Source organism: Triticum dicoccoides, chromosome 5B (genome assembly GCF_002162155.2).
Source record: "Triticum dicoccoides isolate Atlit2015 ecotype Zavitan chromosome 5B, WEW_v2.0, whole genome shotgun sequence".
Lineage (NCBI taxonomy): Eukaryota > Viridiplantae > Streptophyta > Magnoliopsida > Poales > Poaceae > Triticum > Triticum dicoccoides.
Genome location: NC_041389.1, coordinates 331793811 through 331811588, shown reverse-complemented (window position 1 = coordinate 331811588; position 17778 = coordinate 331793811). Strand labels below are relative to the sequence as shown.

Here is a 17778-nt window from a genome sequence, read left to right as displayed (position 1 = left end):
GATCCGGGTGGCGCGGGGCGCGGGCCGGCGGCGGCGGCCGACAGGGCCCGGAGGGCCTCCCGCGGGCTCCGCAGGGCCGCGGCGGAGGGAGGAGAGAGAGGGTGCGGGCGCGGGTGAGGTGCCGAAGCCGGATTGGCTGCGGGCGGCGGCGGGGTGACGTGGCGACGCCCGATTCGCCGGGGTGAGGTAGAGGCTGGACGTGTCCGGCCGTCGGTGGACATGTCCGGCGGCGCGAGGATGAAGATGGCTAGGGTTTGCACCGCGAATTTGGAAGGGGGAGGCATATATATAGGTAGAGGGAGCTAGGAGAGTCCAAATGAGGTGCGGTTTCGCCCACACGATCGTGATCGAACGACCGAGAGCATGGAGGGGAGTTTGCTGGGTTTTGGGCCACTTTAAAAGGGTGTTGGGCTGCAAAGAGAAAGGGGCTTCTACGGTTACCCGGTTAACCGTTGGAGTATCAAACGACCTCCAAATGGCACGAAACTTGACAGGCGGTCTACCGGTGCTATACCACGGCCTCTTGGTAAACCTCGGGCCATTCTGAGAAAGTTTAACACCCGCACATGAAAAGAGGTAAAAGGGGGCGCCGGAGGACATAGGAGTGCCGGATTGCAAAACGGACAACGGGGAAAAAGCTCGGATGCATGAGACAAACATGTATGCAAAATGAGATGCACATGATGACATGGCAAAATACAACACGCAAGCAAATGACATGGCAACAACGGCGAATAACTGGCAGACACCTGGCGCATCGAATCCGGGGCGTTACACCATTCTTCTTTAATAGTACTACAATATGATACACACGCTCATGCATATTTTAGTGGAAAAAAAGACCATGATACCGTGCACCAATGCCACCGTGTGCCTACTTTGGTGTTGTGTGTTGCTTCTCAATATGTAAACCGGGAGAGATTGAGAGATGGATGTGTTATGACTTGTGAATGTTGTTGTAGATTGTTGTGAATTTTGCACTGCTTACATGCTAGTGCGCACCAAATTCTTTGTTGTTTCTCATGTATGAATGAATATTGTTATTGTGTTGTTGTACATTGTTGTCACAAAAAACCAATGGTTGTCTAATCGCCAGCCTCCTCTAGCCGGAGTCGGTGGGAGCTACCGTGTTGCCGCCTCACCCTCTCCTCAACCTCCCCACCGCGGTGCTGGCCCTCTAACCCCCTGCCCCCTCCCCCAATGTACAATACCAACGACCACCCTGCACCCCCGACCCACACCAGTCAAGTTTCTGACACGCTCCCGCCTTCGACTCTGCAGCATCACCGGCCCCCGCTCGTTGACAGCTCGCACTTGCCATGGAGTCCACGGCTTCCTCGTCCCGTGCTCATGGCGAAGCAGAAAAAAGTGACCGGCACAGAATTTGTTTTCAAGTGCTTGATGTTTAGCGAATGCGGAAATATAATGGCTTAGGGTCCTAGGATTTAGAATTAACGGAGTCAATATATCATCATAACTACACTACAAAATTACAGCCAAGAAACCGTCTATATATCAACCAAAGGATCCTCATAGTGCACTTAAGCCTATATTTAATTAGTCATCATAGCAATACCTAAGTAGTTGCTATATCTTGTTGTTTTTAGTCTATACAATTCAAACAATGCATAATATGGTTCATGCCACCTGTGCTTACCATGCTGTACTCCTGACGAACGGTAAGACAGAGATGAACCGAGTACCAACATTGACAGTACTCTTGCATTAGTATTCAGACATTATTTCTCAATAAAGGGTACTTTATCAACTCATAATGCCATATGAAGCGGATATAAAACAAAACAAGCTCACACCCAGGCTCTATACAACTAGTAGGATGCATGCAACCAAAGTATTCAGATATTTGTATCAGCCGGCCCTTGCAATTTTCCTCATGTCGTTCTGTAGTTCGTTGACAGATATACGCGGCAGCACACGCTTTCGGTCTAGTATGTTTGTGGAGAGCAAAGGGAGAAGAACAGCAAAACCAGCATGAAAGGTTGGGCTAATTACATCCCAAATAGAAGGATTCGTGATAACTGTACGCCACTGTATAATCAGATACAAAATCTAATCATCAACAAGATTACAATTTATGTGAGTCACCTATTCATGTAATTACATCCCTCCTCCCAAGAATCCCACACATTCAGCGTGTCGATGCCGCGGGATCAACTTAGAAACTTTGCCTGCCAGAAACAAGATGGTATCTAGGAGGACATACAACATGCTGCCTTGGCCGGAGGGGCCGGCTCCTGGCCAGGGATGATAACTTTCGTTCCTTTCAGCAAGCTCGAGTTCCCGCCGGAGTTAGCCTCGTCGTTGGCGACAAGGTTTTTCTTGCTGACAGTGCGGTATATCTCCTCGAGGCCTGTCATGAAGGCCCTCTCCACATTGGTGGCCTCGAGAGCGGACGTCTCCATGAAGAAGAGGCTCTCGCGCTCGGCGAACTCCTTGGCATCCTCCGTCGGGACAGCCCGGAGCGAGCCCAGGTCCGATTTGTTCCCGATGAGCATGATAACGATGTTCTTGTCAGCATGGCTTCGCAATTCCTCGAGCCACCGCGCCATATGATCGAAGGACTGGCGCTTGGTCATGTCATATACTAGCATAGCTCCTACTGCGCCTCTGTAGTAGGCACTTGTTACTGCTCTGTACCTGTTACCACATTCAGTGCAGCTGGTTTAGGTGCTGTGAACAATCAAATAAGCAAGCAAGCTGGGGTAGGCTAGTATTACTGTTACCATTCATTTGCAACACCAATCTGTACAGTTCAGTTGCAAAATTAACAAAATATTCATCAACAAACTGCTAGTTATTACTCTTAGGTGCCAAAAGACATTACTATTAGGTACCATAAGCTGATGCTGGGACTTATTGTCTAAGCTGCTTAATGTGCTATACTTCTGTGTTTTACTGCTGCGAAGTTGGTTAAAGTCTGCTGCGAAGTTGGTTAAAGTTTTTCGGCAGATTCTAATCTTACCCCTAACTGAAAATACACAACTATATATGATAATAGGTAACTGTAATTCCTGATAGGTGTCAAAATGTAAGGCATGCTATTCTGATGTAACCGTCTGATCTTACATTATGGTCAAACAAACATCAAATTTGTTACCATGGAAATATTAGCGTTGTTGTAAACGAACATGCTTAACATCTGTAGTATGTCAATTCTAAACACAATTTTCGGTTGAGGACACGTCACCAGAGCAGGGAGACAACGAATAATAATTCCCTTTTAAAGCAGACAGTGTATCAATTCCATCATAATTGCATGACAGAGCAACAATAAGGCCATTTCTCCACAGACAATAATTTCCTTTTGAAGCAGCAGACAGTGTATCAATTCCATCATAATTGCAGAGACAGAGCAAGTAATAAGGCCATTTCTCCACGGACAATGACAAATCCAATCCATCACTATTCCACTCACCAATCCTCATTCATTCATAACCATAACTAGGGAACAGACAAGAAGATAAGATAAAACGCTCGAGGCCGTGACGGTGGGTTTAGGGTTTGATGAGTGATTTACGTACCTCTCTTGCCCCGCGGTGTCCCAGATCTGGGCCTTGACGGTGCGGTTGTCGATCTGGAGGGTCTTGGTCTGGAACTCGACGCCGATGGTGGCCTTGGAGTCGAGGCTGAACTCGTTGCGCGCGAACCGGGCCAGCAGCTGCGACTTGCCGACGGCGGAGTCGCCGATGAGCACCACCTTGAACACGTAGTCGATCTTCTGCCCCATCTCCCCGTAGCCGCCGCCACGAGACATCTCCCTCTCTCTCTCTCTCTCTCTCTCTCTCGGCTCTTAATCTCCCTGCCTCAACAACCAAGACCAGACCAGCAGGACCTCCTCCCAGGATCCCGGCGCCGGTCAAGACGCGGCGGAAGGGCGATCCGTCCCGTCCCCTTTCTCCTTCTTCCTGGCTACTGAAACCGCAGGACTGTCTGTTGCATCAAGAACGCGGAAGGCGGAGGGAGTGCTTGCGATTTAGGAGAAGGGCGAGGGGAGCAAGTGGTGGGTGGGATTTGGCGAAGCGCTGATTTGTTATTTGGAGAAGAAGAAGAAGATGATGGTGGTGGTGGTGGCGGCGATGATGATGATGAATTGGTTTGGTTTGGTTTGTTTAGTGTTAAAAAATTAGGGAGGAGCAGCAGTGTTGTGTTGAAGCGATCAACAGGAAAGCGGGCATGCACATGAGGTGGAAAATCAGCTGCCAAGACGTGCTCATATATATATATATATATATATATATATATATATATATATATATATATATATATATATATATATAATGTACCGGTGCAGCGGTGCTGTTGCCTTCTCTCCTGTGCCACAAACAGTGCTTGTTCTTTTTGGTAAAGAAAAAACGGTGCTTGTTCTCGGGAGAAATTGACCATGACAGTATGGCACACGTATCATCCGACTGCAAAAAAACGTTGCGAACGAGCTTATAACGCATTAAAATACTTTTACGACGTCCCAAGTCCTCGATCGCCCTGCACGACTCGGCACTTGGGCAGCGGTTCTGGTTTTCGTTCGGCGAAATCCCACGTGCTACACTTGTTGCTTCATTCGACACTCATCGTTGTGGACAATGCAGCAGGGTGGCTTTCGGTGCCTGCTGGTGCTGCCGCAGCGAGGCAAGGAAAAGCTTCGAGGCGGCCAACAGCAACGGCGCCATGATCAACGACACTCTTCGTCCGCACGCAACAGCCTTTAATCGAGCAACCAGTTTCCCTTTTGTCCTTCTTCATTGGTTTTGGCTTTTGGAAATGAGGTGGATTATACCATGATAATCCAGCTGCTAATGGTTTTCGTAAATGACCCCTCGTCTATTTTTTTTCCATTAAATTTACTTCTACACATATATTGTTTAAAACTTCCTTTGTCACTGGTTCGACAGTTCAAGATTACAAATTTTAGTAAAGCAAATTTTCGAAAGAAAGAAACATTGGCACTTGTTTTCGAACAAGACCTCGCAGAAGCGGATTTGTAGCACCATGGTGCTCCACACCCCTATACGAACATTAAATCAAAAAATACAGAGAAATTTGAAACAAAAAATCCTGAGATTTTGGGATATCAAATCTAGGTTCCAATCTACTTCCGTATGAAATTTCTTGAAAAAAATACCAGGAAATATATTCGTGGCAAGAAAGACAAAAAATTCTTATGTATAGAAAAAAAACTGTTTGGATGGATTTTTGCTCGGACAGTATTTTTTGGTATTTCTCTCCTTAATAATAAAGCACGGATTAACTTTGTCGGGTTCACCGTCATAATACGTTTCTTCTTGTGGTTTTACGCTTTCAGTTTTTTGAATTTAAAACATATTTGAGGTGGTACTAAATTTTCGTCTGTTTCGTACCTGTAAGAAAATGGCTCGACCATAACTTCATGCCACAAACCATCTCATCTATCCAATATTCATGTACATGGATATTCTCTACAGTCTACAACCTGCCGGACAATGATTCCTCACATTATTAGTCCCACATCGCTCCTTCAAAACAATTTTCATCAATTTTTATACAGTAGAGAGAGTTGCTCAGAATAGATATGAGCAAGACGCCTAAACAGGATCGGAAATTAAAGGAAAGATGAATTTATGAGGAGTGAATTGTGCACGCTCCAAATTAAGGCAGCTTGATTTCAGGAGGTATTAAAGGAACGCTAAATTTCGGGAGTAAAAAAGGAATTGAGGCTGTCTTGGCTATTTAAATTAAAGGAATGGTCGAATTCAGAAAGGATGTGCACGCTGCAAATTTAAAGGAAACGACATGACAGATGGATTTGGAATAAAAAGAAATGGGCAAGTCTAGCGAGCGGCCGGCCTAAATTCTAAATTGTGTGCACGTACTATTCCTGTCTATGCTACAGATTTGGTTTAGTAGTTCCTTTTCTTGCTACGTATTATATGCCAGCATATGTATCTTTTCTTGTGCATGCATATGTATGTGCATGTGTTTGTTCGTATTTATTTTGTGATTTTAAAATTTCAAGAAGGCATAACTTTTAATCCGTGTGTTGAAATTCAGATACGTTTTCACAGTTGAAACCCTCGCGACGTGCTCTTTAAAAGTAGATCCTACATGAGGATGTTTCGACGAACTAGTTTTCCTACCAACTAAACGTCAATGTGTGTGCAACTAGACTACATTGCCGCGCCAACTGAGCATATATGTGTGTAACTAGTCCTGCCAACTAAATATCAATGTGTGTGCAACTAGACTACATTGCCGCCTCGATTGCGCATATGTGTGTGTGCAACTAGTGTTCTGCCAACTAAACATCAATGTGTGTGCAACTAGAATACATTACAAGCCAACTGAGCATATGTGTGCGCAACTAGTCTTCCTGCCAACTAAACATCAATGTGTGTGCAACTAGACTACATTATAAGTCAACTAAACATCAATGTGTATGCAACTAGACTACACTACAAGCCAACAAAACATCAATGTGTATGCAACTAGACTACATTAAAAGCCAACTAAGCATATGTGTGTGCAATAGTATTTCTGTCAAGTAAACATCAATGTGTGTGTAACTAGACTACATTACAAGTAGGGAGGATGGTTGCACATCTATGACTAGGTAGTTGGCCACGGCAATAGACTAGTTGCAAATTAGGTTGTCATGGTTGCTATGTTGCAACCTCATAGGAAGTTGGATTATGCAGCTCTAAAATTTTGTTTTGAAAAAAGTTGCACCATGTAGTACTAAAGTTGCACAACACAGTACTAAAGTTGCACCATATAGCTCCAAAGTTCGCATCAAAAAATTTCATCGAAACATACCCATGCGGGATCTAGTTTTAAAGATCTCGATGTGAGGAGTCCAAAGGTGAAAACGGATCTGAATTCCGATGCAAGGTTTGAAAGATATGACTTTTTAAATTTTTGTGAAAGGTTGTTAACTCAGTCACATGAGAGAGAATAGACATCACGTACTACTTTTCCTTCTAATTATATTCCCTGGTCCACTATTTTAAAGAGCAACAGTCCAAAACCAGTTCAAATAATTCAACACAGATGACACCTGGTCTATGTCTGCGCGGAATCGAGTGGCCAGGAGCCGGCCGCTCGGCTCGCCCAAACAGTGCGTATGCACTTTTTAGATTTTAGGAAAAGAAATTGAGCCTGCACTACGTTTCTTGGGTTCCTGCGTCCACATACTGTTGGTCATGTGCTAAACACTGATAATGTTGATTGACATAAGGCAGGAAAGGGATAAGATGACAGATGAAGGGATGGTAACGGTGTTCGAGATGCTTAGTTTATCAAAGTCCCTACATGGCATTGTTCTTGTGGGGTCTACATGGTATTGTTCTTTTGATGTCAGATCTCTCCTCTACAGACAGTAATCACAAATTTCTCCTTCTCGATAAGAAGTAATCTCATATTTCTCTTTCTTTGCAGAAAGTAACCTCCCTGTGGTAAGATTTTGTTTGCTTTTCCTTGGGAAAAAATACAACTATTTGGTAATATCAATTTCTTAGTAAGGTAAACCGTCCGCAACATGTCAAATATGTGGATTTATTTCATGTGAACACTGGATGATTTTATTCCCTTTTTGCTAACTTGACATATGACATCTTCACAAAATCATTTCTGGTAGCTTCAATCGAATAGCAGTGCTGCTATGCACACGATGGTTTCAAACGATTTGTGCATGATAGTGCATATCCGTTCGTTCAACTGTATCATCAAAGGGTAGCAGACGGCCATCACTCCCGCCGTGCAGCTGTCGTGCATGCCTTTGTCGTCTGCCAAACAGTTTCGATCGGACAGTTCTCCTAGATTTTTCAGCAATTTCATCTCATCCGGTAGTTTGATAGTTTTTTTTAGACTGGAAACAATCTTATGATATTTATTTCTATTCCAAAAAAGTTAATTTGTGTAGCAGACTGAAAACAATTGGATGTTGATGTAATGGTGGTCTGAGATTATTGAGAGTGAGCACATGCGCCTGCGTATGGGTGCTTTCTATTGGTACTAACTCCGTAATTAAAACAAGATCTCATCTTCATAAAACTAGCAAAGGTGTAGATGGTAGGAAGAAGAGATGACGTGACTTTTTGAAGTTCACCATCCAATCCAAGCATCATAAAAGATAAGCCTTACTACTCAAAAACCTATTAATAATTTTTAGGGGAATTTTGACCATCTATGTGACTAATAAAATATAAAATATATGCTATAAAAAGTATACTGTTGACTTTGTGTTCAAAAGAGGTTATCACAGTGTAATGTTTGTGACACAGTTTATATTTTAGTAGTTAAATTTATGGTTAAACTTTAACCCAAATATGAGGGTGCCTAATAAACCACGACGGAGGGAGTAGCCACAAAAAACAACCAACAGCAACTACAACCACACACTCGCTTTGCACTAGCCAAAATAAGAAACAGTAATCAACTGAAGGAAGTCCCAGCAGAAAATCCATAATCACAAAGTTACATTGTCCATCAACAGAGGTAGAAATACATCACCATTTGAAACATCAACTTTGGCATAAAACACCACCGTAGGACACATTCATAGTAGTAGTACTTAAACAAACACTAAAACAGCAAGGCTACTGCAGAACCCCAGGAAGCCCCAAAGCTGTGGCATCCCAAGTTACTTGCTGAATAAATCAACTTCTGGGCTTCTCTGCTGATGAACAAAGCTTTCAATACTGTTAGTCATTTCCCAAAGCAGCAGTTAGTTCTGTGAGCAAAACATTGCAGCAAAATTGGTTTCTTACGTCTCCCCCCGGCTGACCTCCCCTTGTATCAGTAGTATTGTTTCCTTGGGTTGTTCTGCAGGAAATAGCACAACATATATGAGACAAAAGTATATAACAGATCATTCATTAAAGAAGGTCATGGCTTGGCTGGGCAGTATACCAGTGGGTTTGGCCTATGGCGGTAGCCTAGCATCATTCGCTTCTTGTATTGCTCGTAGATGTCATCTTCAGATGACACCTCACCAGGTTGGATAGCACCAACACCAAGGTGGTCCTGTTTCACATCTCCAGCCATAATGGGATCTGCACGGCCACTTCTCTCGCTGCCAAGACCCTCACCTGCACAATAAACTACATTTAGCACCTACAACTGAATTGGGTACAATATCATAGGATTAATTAGGTCACTGAGCGGAAGTGTTCAACAGGGGGGAGGCTAGCGGGAATGCATGCAGACGTAAACTTAACAATTCACCAGCCAGCCAAATGGATTATTAGGAATACGGGATTCATTGTTTCATTTGGGTTTCTTGTTATAAAAGAGAGTCCAACAGGCCAAGTAAGATCCAATGCCAAACAGGCATTTACTAGAACTGGAACTTTGGTGTTTAGTTTTCAATTTGAAGACTAACCTTCCCTCCAGCCCATCTTAGACAGAAGCTTGTGCCCAATATTATCGGCCTGAATCTTAGCCTTCTCTGCAGCTTCTTTGGTAGCCTTTTGTGCTGCAGCATCATTACAGCGTGCCATGAACTTCTCGAGTTCTTCTTGAGGAATGAAGTCTCCCATGTGGTGTCCCTTCTTAGGAGGACCTGGAAAGAAAGAAAAGATGAATAGCAAATATGAAGTCTCTACAGCCTTCAATCAGAGCGACGAACAATAAATGTGAAAAATGTACCCTACCCTGAATAAGGCATGGAGGTGGTGGCATTTCATCTTTTGACTGCCTTGGTGGTCTCTTCCGTTCTTCCTGTGCAGCTTTCTTCATGTAGAATTCCATCAATGCTACTGGATCTGAGGGTGCAGACATACTTTGACCACCTGTAATAACATGAGACAGCATCAACCAACTACAATTTAGAAAACAGAAAAAAGGATCGAACTGCTAGATAAAAGACATATCATCTTCTGAAGAAAACTATAATGTAGGATGATAACAGGATATAGAGTTCAGGTGTTCACATAAAGGCACATCATAATATGTCCATTCTATTCATTAGGCTACACGAATACTACAGTACAGAGCATGCCAAAAAACTCAGAGAAGAAAATCAGATGAATTAAGTGACGGAGCAGAACTGCGAACTCAAGAAAACATTACATAACATGCGTACCCAACTTTGGAATAGTGTGGAAGCAATCAAACCAGAGTAGCACGCAAGCTTAAGAAAAGGAAAGTGATCCGCAAAGACACCTCAAGTAACTTACCATGACTAGATGAGCTTCCCTGGGATGAACTACCTTCATATGCCCCATATAAAGCGGAAGCAGGTGTTTGATAGTTAGATCTTTGTTCAAATGAGCTTCTCTGTGTACCAGTATGTGCTATGGAGCTTGCAGTGCTTGAATTAACTGCATTTTACCAAGAAAATATGCCATCAGAACTTGCATTGATGATAAGTGATACCAAAAGTAATGATATTGTCTGTCTGACACGAACCAATTTTTGAAGCCTGAGCATCCTTTGTCTGAGCATGCACCTTTTCCTCTTCAGCAAGCCGAGTCTCATAATATTTGTAGTCTGAACAGTTCTTATCAAACAGAAACCTGCAAATAACCAAAGGTTAAGAGTTTATTATTGCAATACAATTCCGATCTCCAAATTTAATGTAAGCATTTTTTTTTTGCGTTGATAAGCAAAGCTAGGGCCGTCATACTTGAATGGTGAATCTCCAGGATTCTTCTGGCGTGTAATATCCTCAAACTGTCTCCCATTTTTGGCAACAAAGCTTGCTAATTTGTCAGCAACCTGCCTCACTGTCATATCATTTGGTGGTGCTGAGGCTGCATGTCACTTAAGAACTCATTAATATCAAGCGCGTGAACAAGGGAATGCAAATTACTGCAGTAGCAGTAGCGCCATATTTCCAACCCTTTCAATCAACATCCTTCCCAGCCACGTCGATACAGTTAATCTATAAGCTGCAGCCATAAAAAAAACCAAAACCTTCACAACTTTCTGCTGCTAATAGCATTTGGAACATATTACAGGTGCTGAGAACTGATGTCCATATTAGACAAGCTACTAATGTATGGATGGCTAGGCAAAAGCAGATTTTCACTGGTAGTGTGCAATGTAAATTGATTTTATTAGTAGTTAAATAATAGGAGTTGGAGAATATTACAGATGCCGAGGACCGATGTCCATATTTGACAAGCTACTAATTTATGCATAGCTAGGCAAAAGCAGAGTTTCACTGGTGCAATGTAAATTGATTTTATTAGTTAAATAACACCAGTTGGAGCATATTAGATGCTGAGGACTGAAGTCCATATTTGACAAGCTGCTAATTTATGCATGGCTAGGCAAAAGCAGAGTTTCACTGGTGTTGTGCAATGTCAATTGATTTTATTAGTTAAGTTGACAGGTAAGATTTAAATACTATGATGATTAAAATATCAGATAAGCAGTGTATCTTTGTAAGTATTGCAATTCTCAGGTCAAGAGCCAAGAAACAACTGTTTTTTGCACCAACATGTTTAGCTCAGAATAAGTTCATCACATTTGAGACAATCTTGATCACAATTGAACACATGTGCATAGAAGATACAACATTTCTAATGTTCAAAAATATTTGTCAGAATTCGAAGCCCTTAAAGCTACTACCCATGGTAAGGGCATATGATCTCAGAGAGTATTCATAAGAGAGAAATACAGTAATAGCAGCAAATGAAACAAAATGATTACCAACAACCCTAGCTGGGGCAGCAGCTGAGGGAGCATCAATGGACTTGTGCCGCTTCGCATGATCCCCCCTCTCCACACCGGCAACGTCATCGTCGTCCTCCTCCTCGGCTCCAAACTTGACAGGCACAATGGGGATCTTGTTCTTCTTGAGGCTAAAGGCCAGCTTCCCGCCCGACAAGACCGAGCCGGACTTCTTCACCTCGAGCGGCCCCTTGTTTGCCACAATGACAAGGGGCGTCTTGGGGTTGACAGGCTTGGCCGGCGCAGAGGAGACAGCACCAGTGGTGGTGGCGGGGGCTGCGGGCTTCTCCTTGTCCTGCATCTCCTGCTGCATCTGCTTGAATCTCTCCATGAAGGAGCCGTCGTTGGCGAAGAGGCCCTTATCCATGGCTACACAATCCTTTAAGCTCCAATCAAGACACCGCCATGGTGGTCACACAAAAGGTAACAGGTCTACGGAACATAATCCACCGAAATAAACCCTAGACGCATGCATGCAAGCGATCATCCCTATTTATTTACTTCCGGAAGGATGGGAATCTAGCCTCCCCCTCAGAAAAATTTCAACAAATTTATAAATCTACAAGCAACGACCGGCCGATTCAGCCGAAACTTGGCGTGCAAAAAATGGGGGGAAATTCATCGACGGAGATGCGAGGCCTCGAATCGCTGGATCGGATCGGGCGGGAGGGCGGATGGCAAGGGAGAGTTACCTGATCGAGAGAGACCGGACGGGGGAACCAAACCCTAGAAAGGAATTTGGTGCGATGGGTGGTGGTGGGGAATCGGGGAGGAGAGAGAGAGAATATGACGATGGAATGATGCCGACTCGACTCCGCGTGGGTGGGAGAGGCAGAGACAAGTCGGGTTCCGGGCCCAGGCCGCGGGCCTGCGTCGGCGCAGCCCAGGAGCCCAATTCCTAGGCAGGCCCCGGGGTCCAAAACGCTCCCTCGTCTATAGAAGCAAACCGAAACCGACCGGCCTTCCCCTCTCGCTCTCGCGTCTCTCGGCGGGCGTTTACTCTCCGGCGACGCCAACCTCCCGTCTCCGGCGACCGGCTGCCGCCCCGCCCTCCCTCTCAACCGGCTCGGCGGTGCTCTATAGCCTGCAATGGTGAGTTCCTTTTCCTCCCGACCCTCTTCTTCAGCCTTGCGCACCAGTCGCCGCCGAATTTGGTCGGGGCCGCCGCCGGGTCCCTGAATCGGCTGAACTGGAAGCGAAGTTCCCTCTTGCGCGCGAGGTAGTTGGGTTGTACACCGAGGAGTCTTAGATTGGAGAGGTCGGTACATTTCGGACTGTGAATCTTCCTTCCGGCACTAGGTTTTCCGCTATCACGCTGCCGGCCATCGTATTTAAGGTGCATTTTGCAGCTTACAGCCATATAATTCAGTTTGGCGTAGCATACGTGCTGCCTCGGCAAATCTCAGACTGTCAGTTGCTTGTGGGTCACTGGGTATGCTGCTGGGTGCAGTCGGGGTTTACAATGCCATGGGGCTGTGTTGGTAGTACTACATTCCCTACGACAAATTTGGAATTGTGCTGACCTTTTCTTGTATCTGCAAGCATCTTTATATACTGTAAAATAAATGGATGATGTTTAGCTGATTATTTTCCATATCATGCTTAGTCTAAGAAGAGGGGCCTTTCCTTGGAGGAGAAGCGGGAGCAAATGCTTCAAATATTTTACGAGAGTCAAGACTTCTATCTGGTAAGATCTTCTGTGGAGATTTCGTTGTACTATTCTACCTCAGTATAGCAAGATTAGCTGTTTGCAGTGACTGCTTTTTGTTCAGAAGCAACAAACTCATGGGTTATTTTCTTTCTGGTGCTAATGTGGAAGTTTTAGCTTGAAGATGTACCGACAGGTCTTTTATGTAGTTTAATTATACTTTGGAAAGTTGGTGATTGAAGTAAGCTAGTGATATGCCAGATGCCAAGCTAATTTCTGCAGTTCATTCCTGTTTTCGTGCTATGTATTGATTTTAAAGTATCAAATTGTCACCTCCATCTTACATTATGTATTTTTCCACAAGAAATCAGTATCTGTTTCCAGCTACTCTTCACCATTAATACCTGAACCTACAACTGTATATATTAGTGCTAACAGTATGTATAATACTCCAAAGTTTAGGTTAAAGTTGTAGGTTCAATATGCACATGCAGCGTCATCATTACTACACTGATGGTTAAAGTTTAGGTCAAAGTTATACTTAAAAGTTTAGGCTAAAGTTGTAGGTTCAATATGTACATGTAGGTTCAATATACACTGATGGAGTACTATATACAACTGTATACCAGTGTCATCATGCTTTGATGAACTTCTGTTTTCAGTGTACTTAAAGTTTAGGTTTGGATGCTCATGCAGGCATGCCGCCTTTTGTTTTTTTGCCTTACAAACACTCGTTAATATGTACATAGTTATTGTTTCTCCGTGTAGACTGTTCAATATGTTTTGGTGTTCCATAAATCTCTAACTGTCTTTGCTCTTTCAGCTTAAAGAGCTTGAGAAGATGGGTCCTAAAAAAGGAGTGATCAGCCAGTCTGTTAAGGATGTTGTGCAAAGCCTGGTGGATGATGATCTTGTCTTGAGAGACAAAATAGGAACTTCTGTAAGTTCTTCTGCTTACCAGTTATTGTAGAATTTCTGCTTATATGTTTGTGTAGCATGAATTGGAAAAGAATAACTGTCTTCACACTTCCCGGTCATGTAGCTATTTGCATATAGGATATGCATTAAGTTGATCTATCTTTAATTCACAAAAGGTTTATCGACTTATCGTGTTCTTCAATGATTTAGTTAAGATAATACGTTCTTCAAGATATTGTGCATGAGTCGAACATACTGTAGCTTTGCATGCTGTGTGCATCACAAAGAGAGGGCATGCCAATTGTTTGTTTGACTTACATTATCATCCATGTACCTCTAGTTTCTAGTTTCTGAACTTATTAGTATCCTTGCAGGTGTACTTTTGGAGTCTTCCCAGTTGTGCCGGAAATCAGGTATTGCTATGATAAACTGAACTCTGCTCTTCTTTCATTGCATAATGTCATTATTAAACTTTGACTTTGCATGTATGTATGGTTGGACTTCCACGACAACCAACAACACATGTTGATACCAATTAAGTCCATCACCTGTAACTTCTTAAGAGCGACTTATAACAGTGATGCAGAGTAGAAAAATCTCAATAAATTAATCTCTTTCTAGTGCACTTCCGTATCCTTGTTGATCATTAAATGTTAGAATAGAGATTCAGGCTAATCCTCTTCTTTGAATTTGTTTTTAGCTGAGGACTACCTACAATAAGCTGGAGTCTGATCTTTCAAACTCTAAAAAACGTTACATGGAGCTTCTTGAGCAGAGAGACGACTTGAAAAGAGGCAGGGAAGACACTGTAAGTTGTTCTCCATCTCCTCTATTGAGCTGTGCAAGGAGCATGTAGATCAACTCATGTACATTCCTCTAGGATGAGAGAGAAGACGCTTTGGAGGAGCTGAAGGCTGTAGAGCTACGCCATAAGAAGTTAAAGGTTCATTTACATCTGTTAATCTCTTAATTAGTTCTTATCAGTGCCATGTGCAGCTCAACATTTTCTGTACTCGTTTCAGGAAGAACTAGCTGCCTATGCTGATAGTGATCCATCTGCACTAGAGGCGATGAGTATGAGATCCATCATTCCTCATTTTACTATGGGCGTTGGCACTTGGACATTATTGTTTTGATACATCGCTCTGACCTTGTTTCCATGCAAACATCCCGTTTCATCTTAGTTCTTGCAGTAAATTACTTTATTCTAAACTGTATGGTGATGATTGCAGAGGATGCTACTGAGGTTGCCCATTCGGCAGCTAACAGATGGACAGGTACTATTAATTCCACTTGTCAACTTTATGCTTTCGGTTGCCTATCATCACTTAGGCTAATATCATTTTGAATGAAACTTCAGACAACATCTTCACTTTGCAACAATGGTGTTCAACTACATTCCCGCAAGCAAAAGAACAGCTTGAACACATGTACAGGGAGGTATGTTTTCTGCCCTTCTTGGGTCGATATACGATTAAAATTTGGAAGGGAAATTTGGAAACTAGAGAGATGGCATGTTGTTACTTGACTTCTTGGGTCGATATATGATTGAAACCAATGATTCATAAGCATCGCTTGAAGATTGGAAGAATCAACAGTTTGTAGTTAGTAGAATGCTGCTTGGACATTTTCATTGGTACAGTACAGAGTGGATTGACATGGTTCTGGGCAAGTGCAACAATAACTATTGATGAGCATAAAAAACATTCAAATGGATGAAACCATAAATATAGGAAACTTAAGATCACCTGCCTCATTGATATTACTATATTAGCAAGTAAATTAGCATGCATGTACAGTAAACCTTTATTATCCTTCAAGTCCTTGCTAGCCACAGCTAGATCTTTTTTGCTGGTCAGCCAATATATTTCTTCTTTCTTGTTAACTACCTACACAATGTTCTGGAACTCTTTCTTTTCCTTCAGTAATATTGCTGTAACATGATGGTTATGCTGATTATGTAAGGCTGCGGTACATGAACACTAGAATTTGCTGTATGCTTGCCATTTGGGCTCTAGAACAGGGGTGTAGACACCTGAGAAGAGGAGCGGGGCAGCCTCCATTGCACCGGTGTCACTGTCATCTACTAATTAATACTCCCTCCGATCCGAAGCAAGTGTCGCAGTTTTGAACTAAGCTTAGTTCAACCTTAATTCAAAGCTGCGACACTTATTATGGACCGGAGGGAGTATTAAGTATCACATATTTACAAAGGAATTTGCTCTCGGCCGGTCAACTGACCACAATAACCCAATAGCTAACTTCGGACCAGCTCTATAACTATGAGCCAATAAACCATGTCCATCTGTTATTTGTTCTTGCAGCTCATGTCTCCTATAATAACATAACAAACTTATGACTGCCATCAGGCATAAAAAAGGCTGCGACTAACCCATCTTCGTGGACTAGATGTGGCTTGTGCCATGTATCTTTTATCCATGGAGTAGTGGATCTACGTGAGGCATTGTGTTTATATCCCTCGAAGCTGCTTGCCCACTTAATTGTGAAGCCTTTTTGTCCAGTAGAGCTCCTTCACCGTATGTGTTCAGCTTGATCAATTTAAGTGTTTAAGAAACTAAGAGTAAAATGGCATGCCATGCTGCCGGCATAATCAAATAGGACACCAGAATTCAGAAGTTCCTGCCATCCTTTTACTAGTTTGTGCTTGCTAGGAGATGGAAACATGTGTATAAAGAATTGAATGTTTCGAAGGTGAAGATAGAGTAGTTTTGATGGATTGATTTGATTGATGTCACACGTAACAACTACTAATAAAGTTTGAGATATGGCTTCATCTTGGGGAAAAGCGTGGGCTTGTTTGCACCCTCACTCCCTCAGCAATGCATATCATCATGTCCTCGACAAGACGATTTTATTTCACAAACCAATTCTGCTTTCTTCTGACGTGTATTGTCGTTAAATTTCAGGTGGGCATAACTGAAGACTTTGAGTATCTGCAGTAATGCTCAACAGCCTGCATATGCCCTATTGCAATCATCGTATGCAATCTCCCTCAGCACGTGGTGTTGGATCTAAAGTAGTTCACCAAAAATTGGTGAGAATCACCCGTACCGTCGGCTATTTAACTTTTGAGCAGATGATGCCATTATCGCACATGCTCTGTTATGTAAAAGTCAGATGCCTTGCCTATAATTGTCGTCAGGAGAAAATGTTGTACGATAAAACGGTGCTACAAGATGAATTTGGCACATGCATTTAAGAGATTAGCAATCTGACGAGGAAAAGTAGAAGGATCTGAAATAAGAAGAGACTAGAATGACACGTAACTAACACGACCTTGCGAAAGGTAGAACAGGCCTCTTATTCTATATGGAGGACGTTCCCAAATAGAAATAGGTCTTCTCTCCAATATTCTTTCACACCCTGGCCGCAAGAATCTGGATTTTGTCTTTTGCGTTGTTGTCATGTTTTGGTTACTACTCTCTCCGTTTCTAAATATTTGTTTTTTGAGAGATTTCAACAAGTGACTACATACGGAGCAAAATGAGTAGTATTTTATTTTTTAGCACAAAATACTACTC

The 17778-nt window shown here is 42.9% G+C and overlaps 3 protein-coding genes across 6 annotated transcripts; 1 reads left to right on the top strand and 2 right to left on the bottom strand.

Annotated features, from left to right (window-relative positions):
• Positions 1–1989: 1989 nt before the first annotated feature.
• On the bottom strand, positions 1990–4207 carry LOC119308740 (ras-related protein RGP1-like). Its single transcript, XM_037584879.1, has 2 exons — positions 3543–4207; positions 1990–2658 (listed from the first exon to the last, which is right to left on the bottom strand). Exons 1-2 carry the CDS (start codon positions 3773–3775, stop codon positions 2211–2213), a joined length of 681 nt encoding a protein of 226 aa, XP_037440776.1. The 5' UTR covers positions 3776–4207; the 3' UTR covers positions 1990–2210.
• A 4204-nt stretch (positions 4208–8411) lies between these two features.
• Positions 8412–12481, bottom strand: LOC119308738 (SURP and G-patch domain-containing protein 1-like protein). Of its 4 annotated transcripts, none has more exons than XM_037584878.1 (9): positions 12363–12481; positions 11650–12049; positions 10619–10745; positions 10402–10508; positions 10170–10313; positions 9645–9782; positions 9374–9553; positions 8902–9080; positions 8412–8814 (listed from the first exon to the last, which is right to left on the bottom strand). In XM_037584878.1, the coding sequence occupies exons 2-9, from the start codon at positions 12035–12037 to the stop codon at positions 8788–8790; spliced, it is 1290 nt and encodes a 429-aa protein (XP_037440775.1). In that variant the 5' UTR covers positions 12038–12049; positions 12363–12481; the 3' UTR covers positions 8412–8787. The 4 variants fall into 4 exon arrangements, with proteins under 4 accessions (XP_037440775.1, XP_037440772.1, XP_037440774.1 ...); XM_037584875.1 differs by having other exon boundaries at positions 11650–12039; positions 12363–12473; XM_037584877.1 differs by having other exon boundaries at positions 10203–10313; positions 11650–12039; positions 12363–12473.
• A 155-nt stretch (positions 12482–12636) lies between these two features.
• On the top strand, positions 12637–17523 carry LOC119308741 (meiotic nuclear division protein 1 homolog). The gene is made up of 10 exons (XM_037584880.1): positions 12637–12762; positions 13277–13357; positions 14142–14258; positions 14611–14649; positions 14937–15044; positions 15117–15179; positions 15259–15310; positions 15469–15513; positions 15597–15676; positions 17164–17523. Exons 1-10 carry the CDS (start codon positions 12760–12762, stop codon positions 17197–17199), a joined length of 624 nt encoding a protein of 207 aa, XP_037440777.1. The 5' UTR covers positions 12637–12759; the 3' UTR covers positions 17200–17523.
• The last annotated feature ends 255 nt before the right edge of the window (positions 17524–17778 follow it).

Bases quoted from the DNA above. Each gene is read 5' to 3' on its own strand.
- LOC119308740 (XM_037584879.1), bottom strand. From the start codon at position 3,775: ATGTCTCGTGGCGGCGGCTACGGGGAGATGGGGCAGAAGATCGACTAC. The intron at 2,659-3,542 runs GTACGTAAATCA...ATGTGGTAACAG, and splicing joins GACACCGCGGGGCAAGAGAG to GTACAGAGCAGTAACAAGTG.
- LOC119308738 (XM_037584878.1), bottom strand. From the start codon at position 12,037: ATGGATAAGGGCCTCTTCGCCAACGACGGCTCCTTCATGGAGAGATTC. The intron at 9,554-9,644 runs GTAGGGTACATT...CTTTCTTTCCAG, and splicing joins ACCTCCATGCCTTATTCAGG to GTCCTCCTAAGAAGGGACAC. The intron at 8,815-8,901 runs GTATACTGCCCA...TATTTCCTGCAG, and splicing joins GCCATAGGCCAAACCCACTG to AACAACCCAAGGAAACAATA.
- LOC119308741 (XM_037584880.1), top strand. The intron at 13,358-14,141 runs GTAAGATCTTCT...TTGCTCTTTCAG, and splicing joins AGAGTCAAGACTTCTATCTG to CTTAAAGAGCTTGAGAAGAT. The intron at 15,045-15,116 runs GTAAGTTGTTCT...ACATTCCTCTAG, and splicing joins AAAGAGGCAGGGAAGACACT to GATGAGAGAGAAGACGCTTT.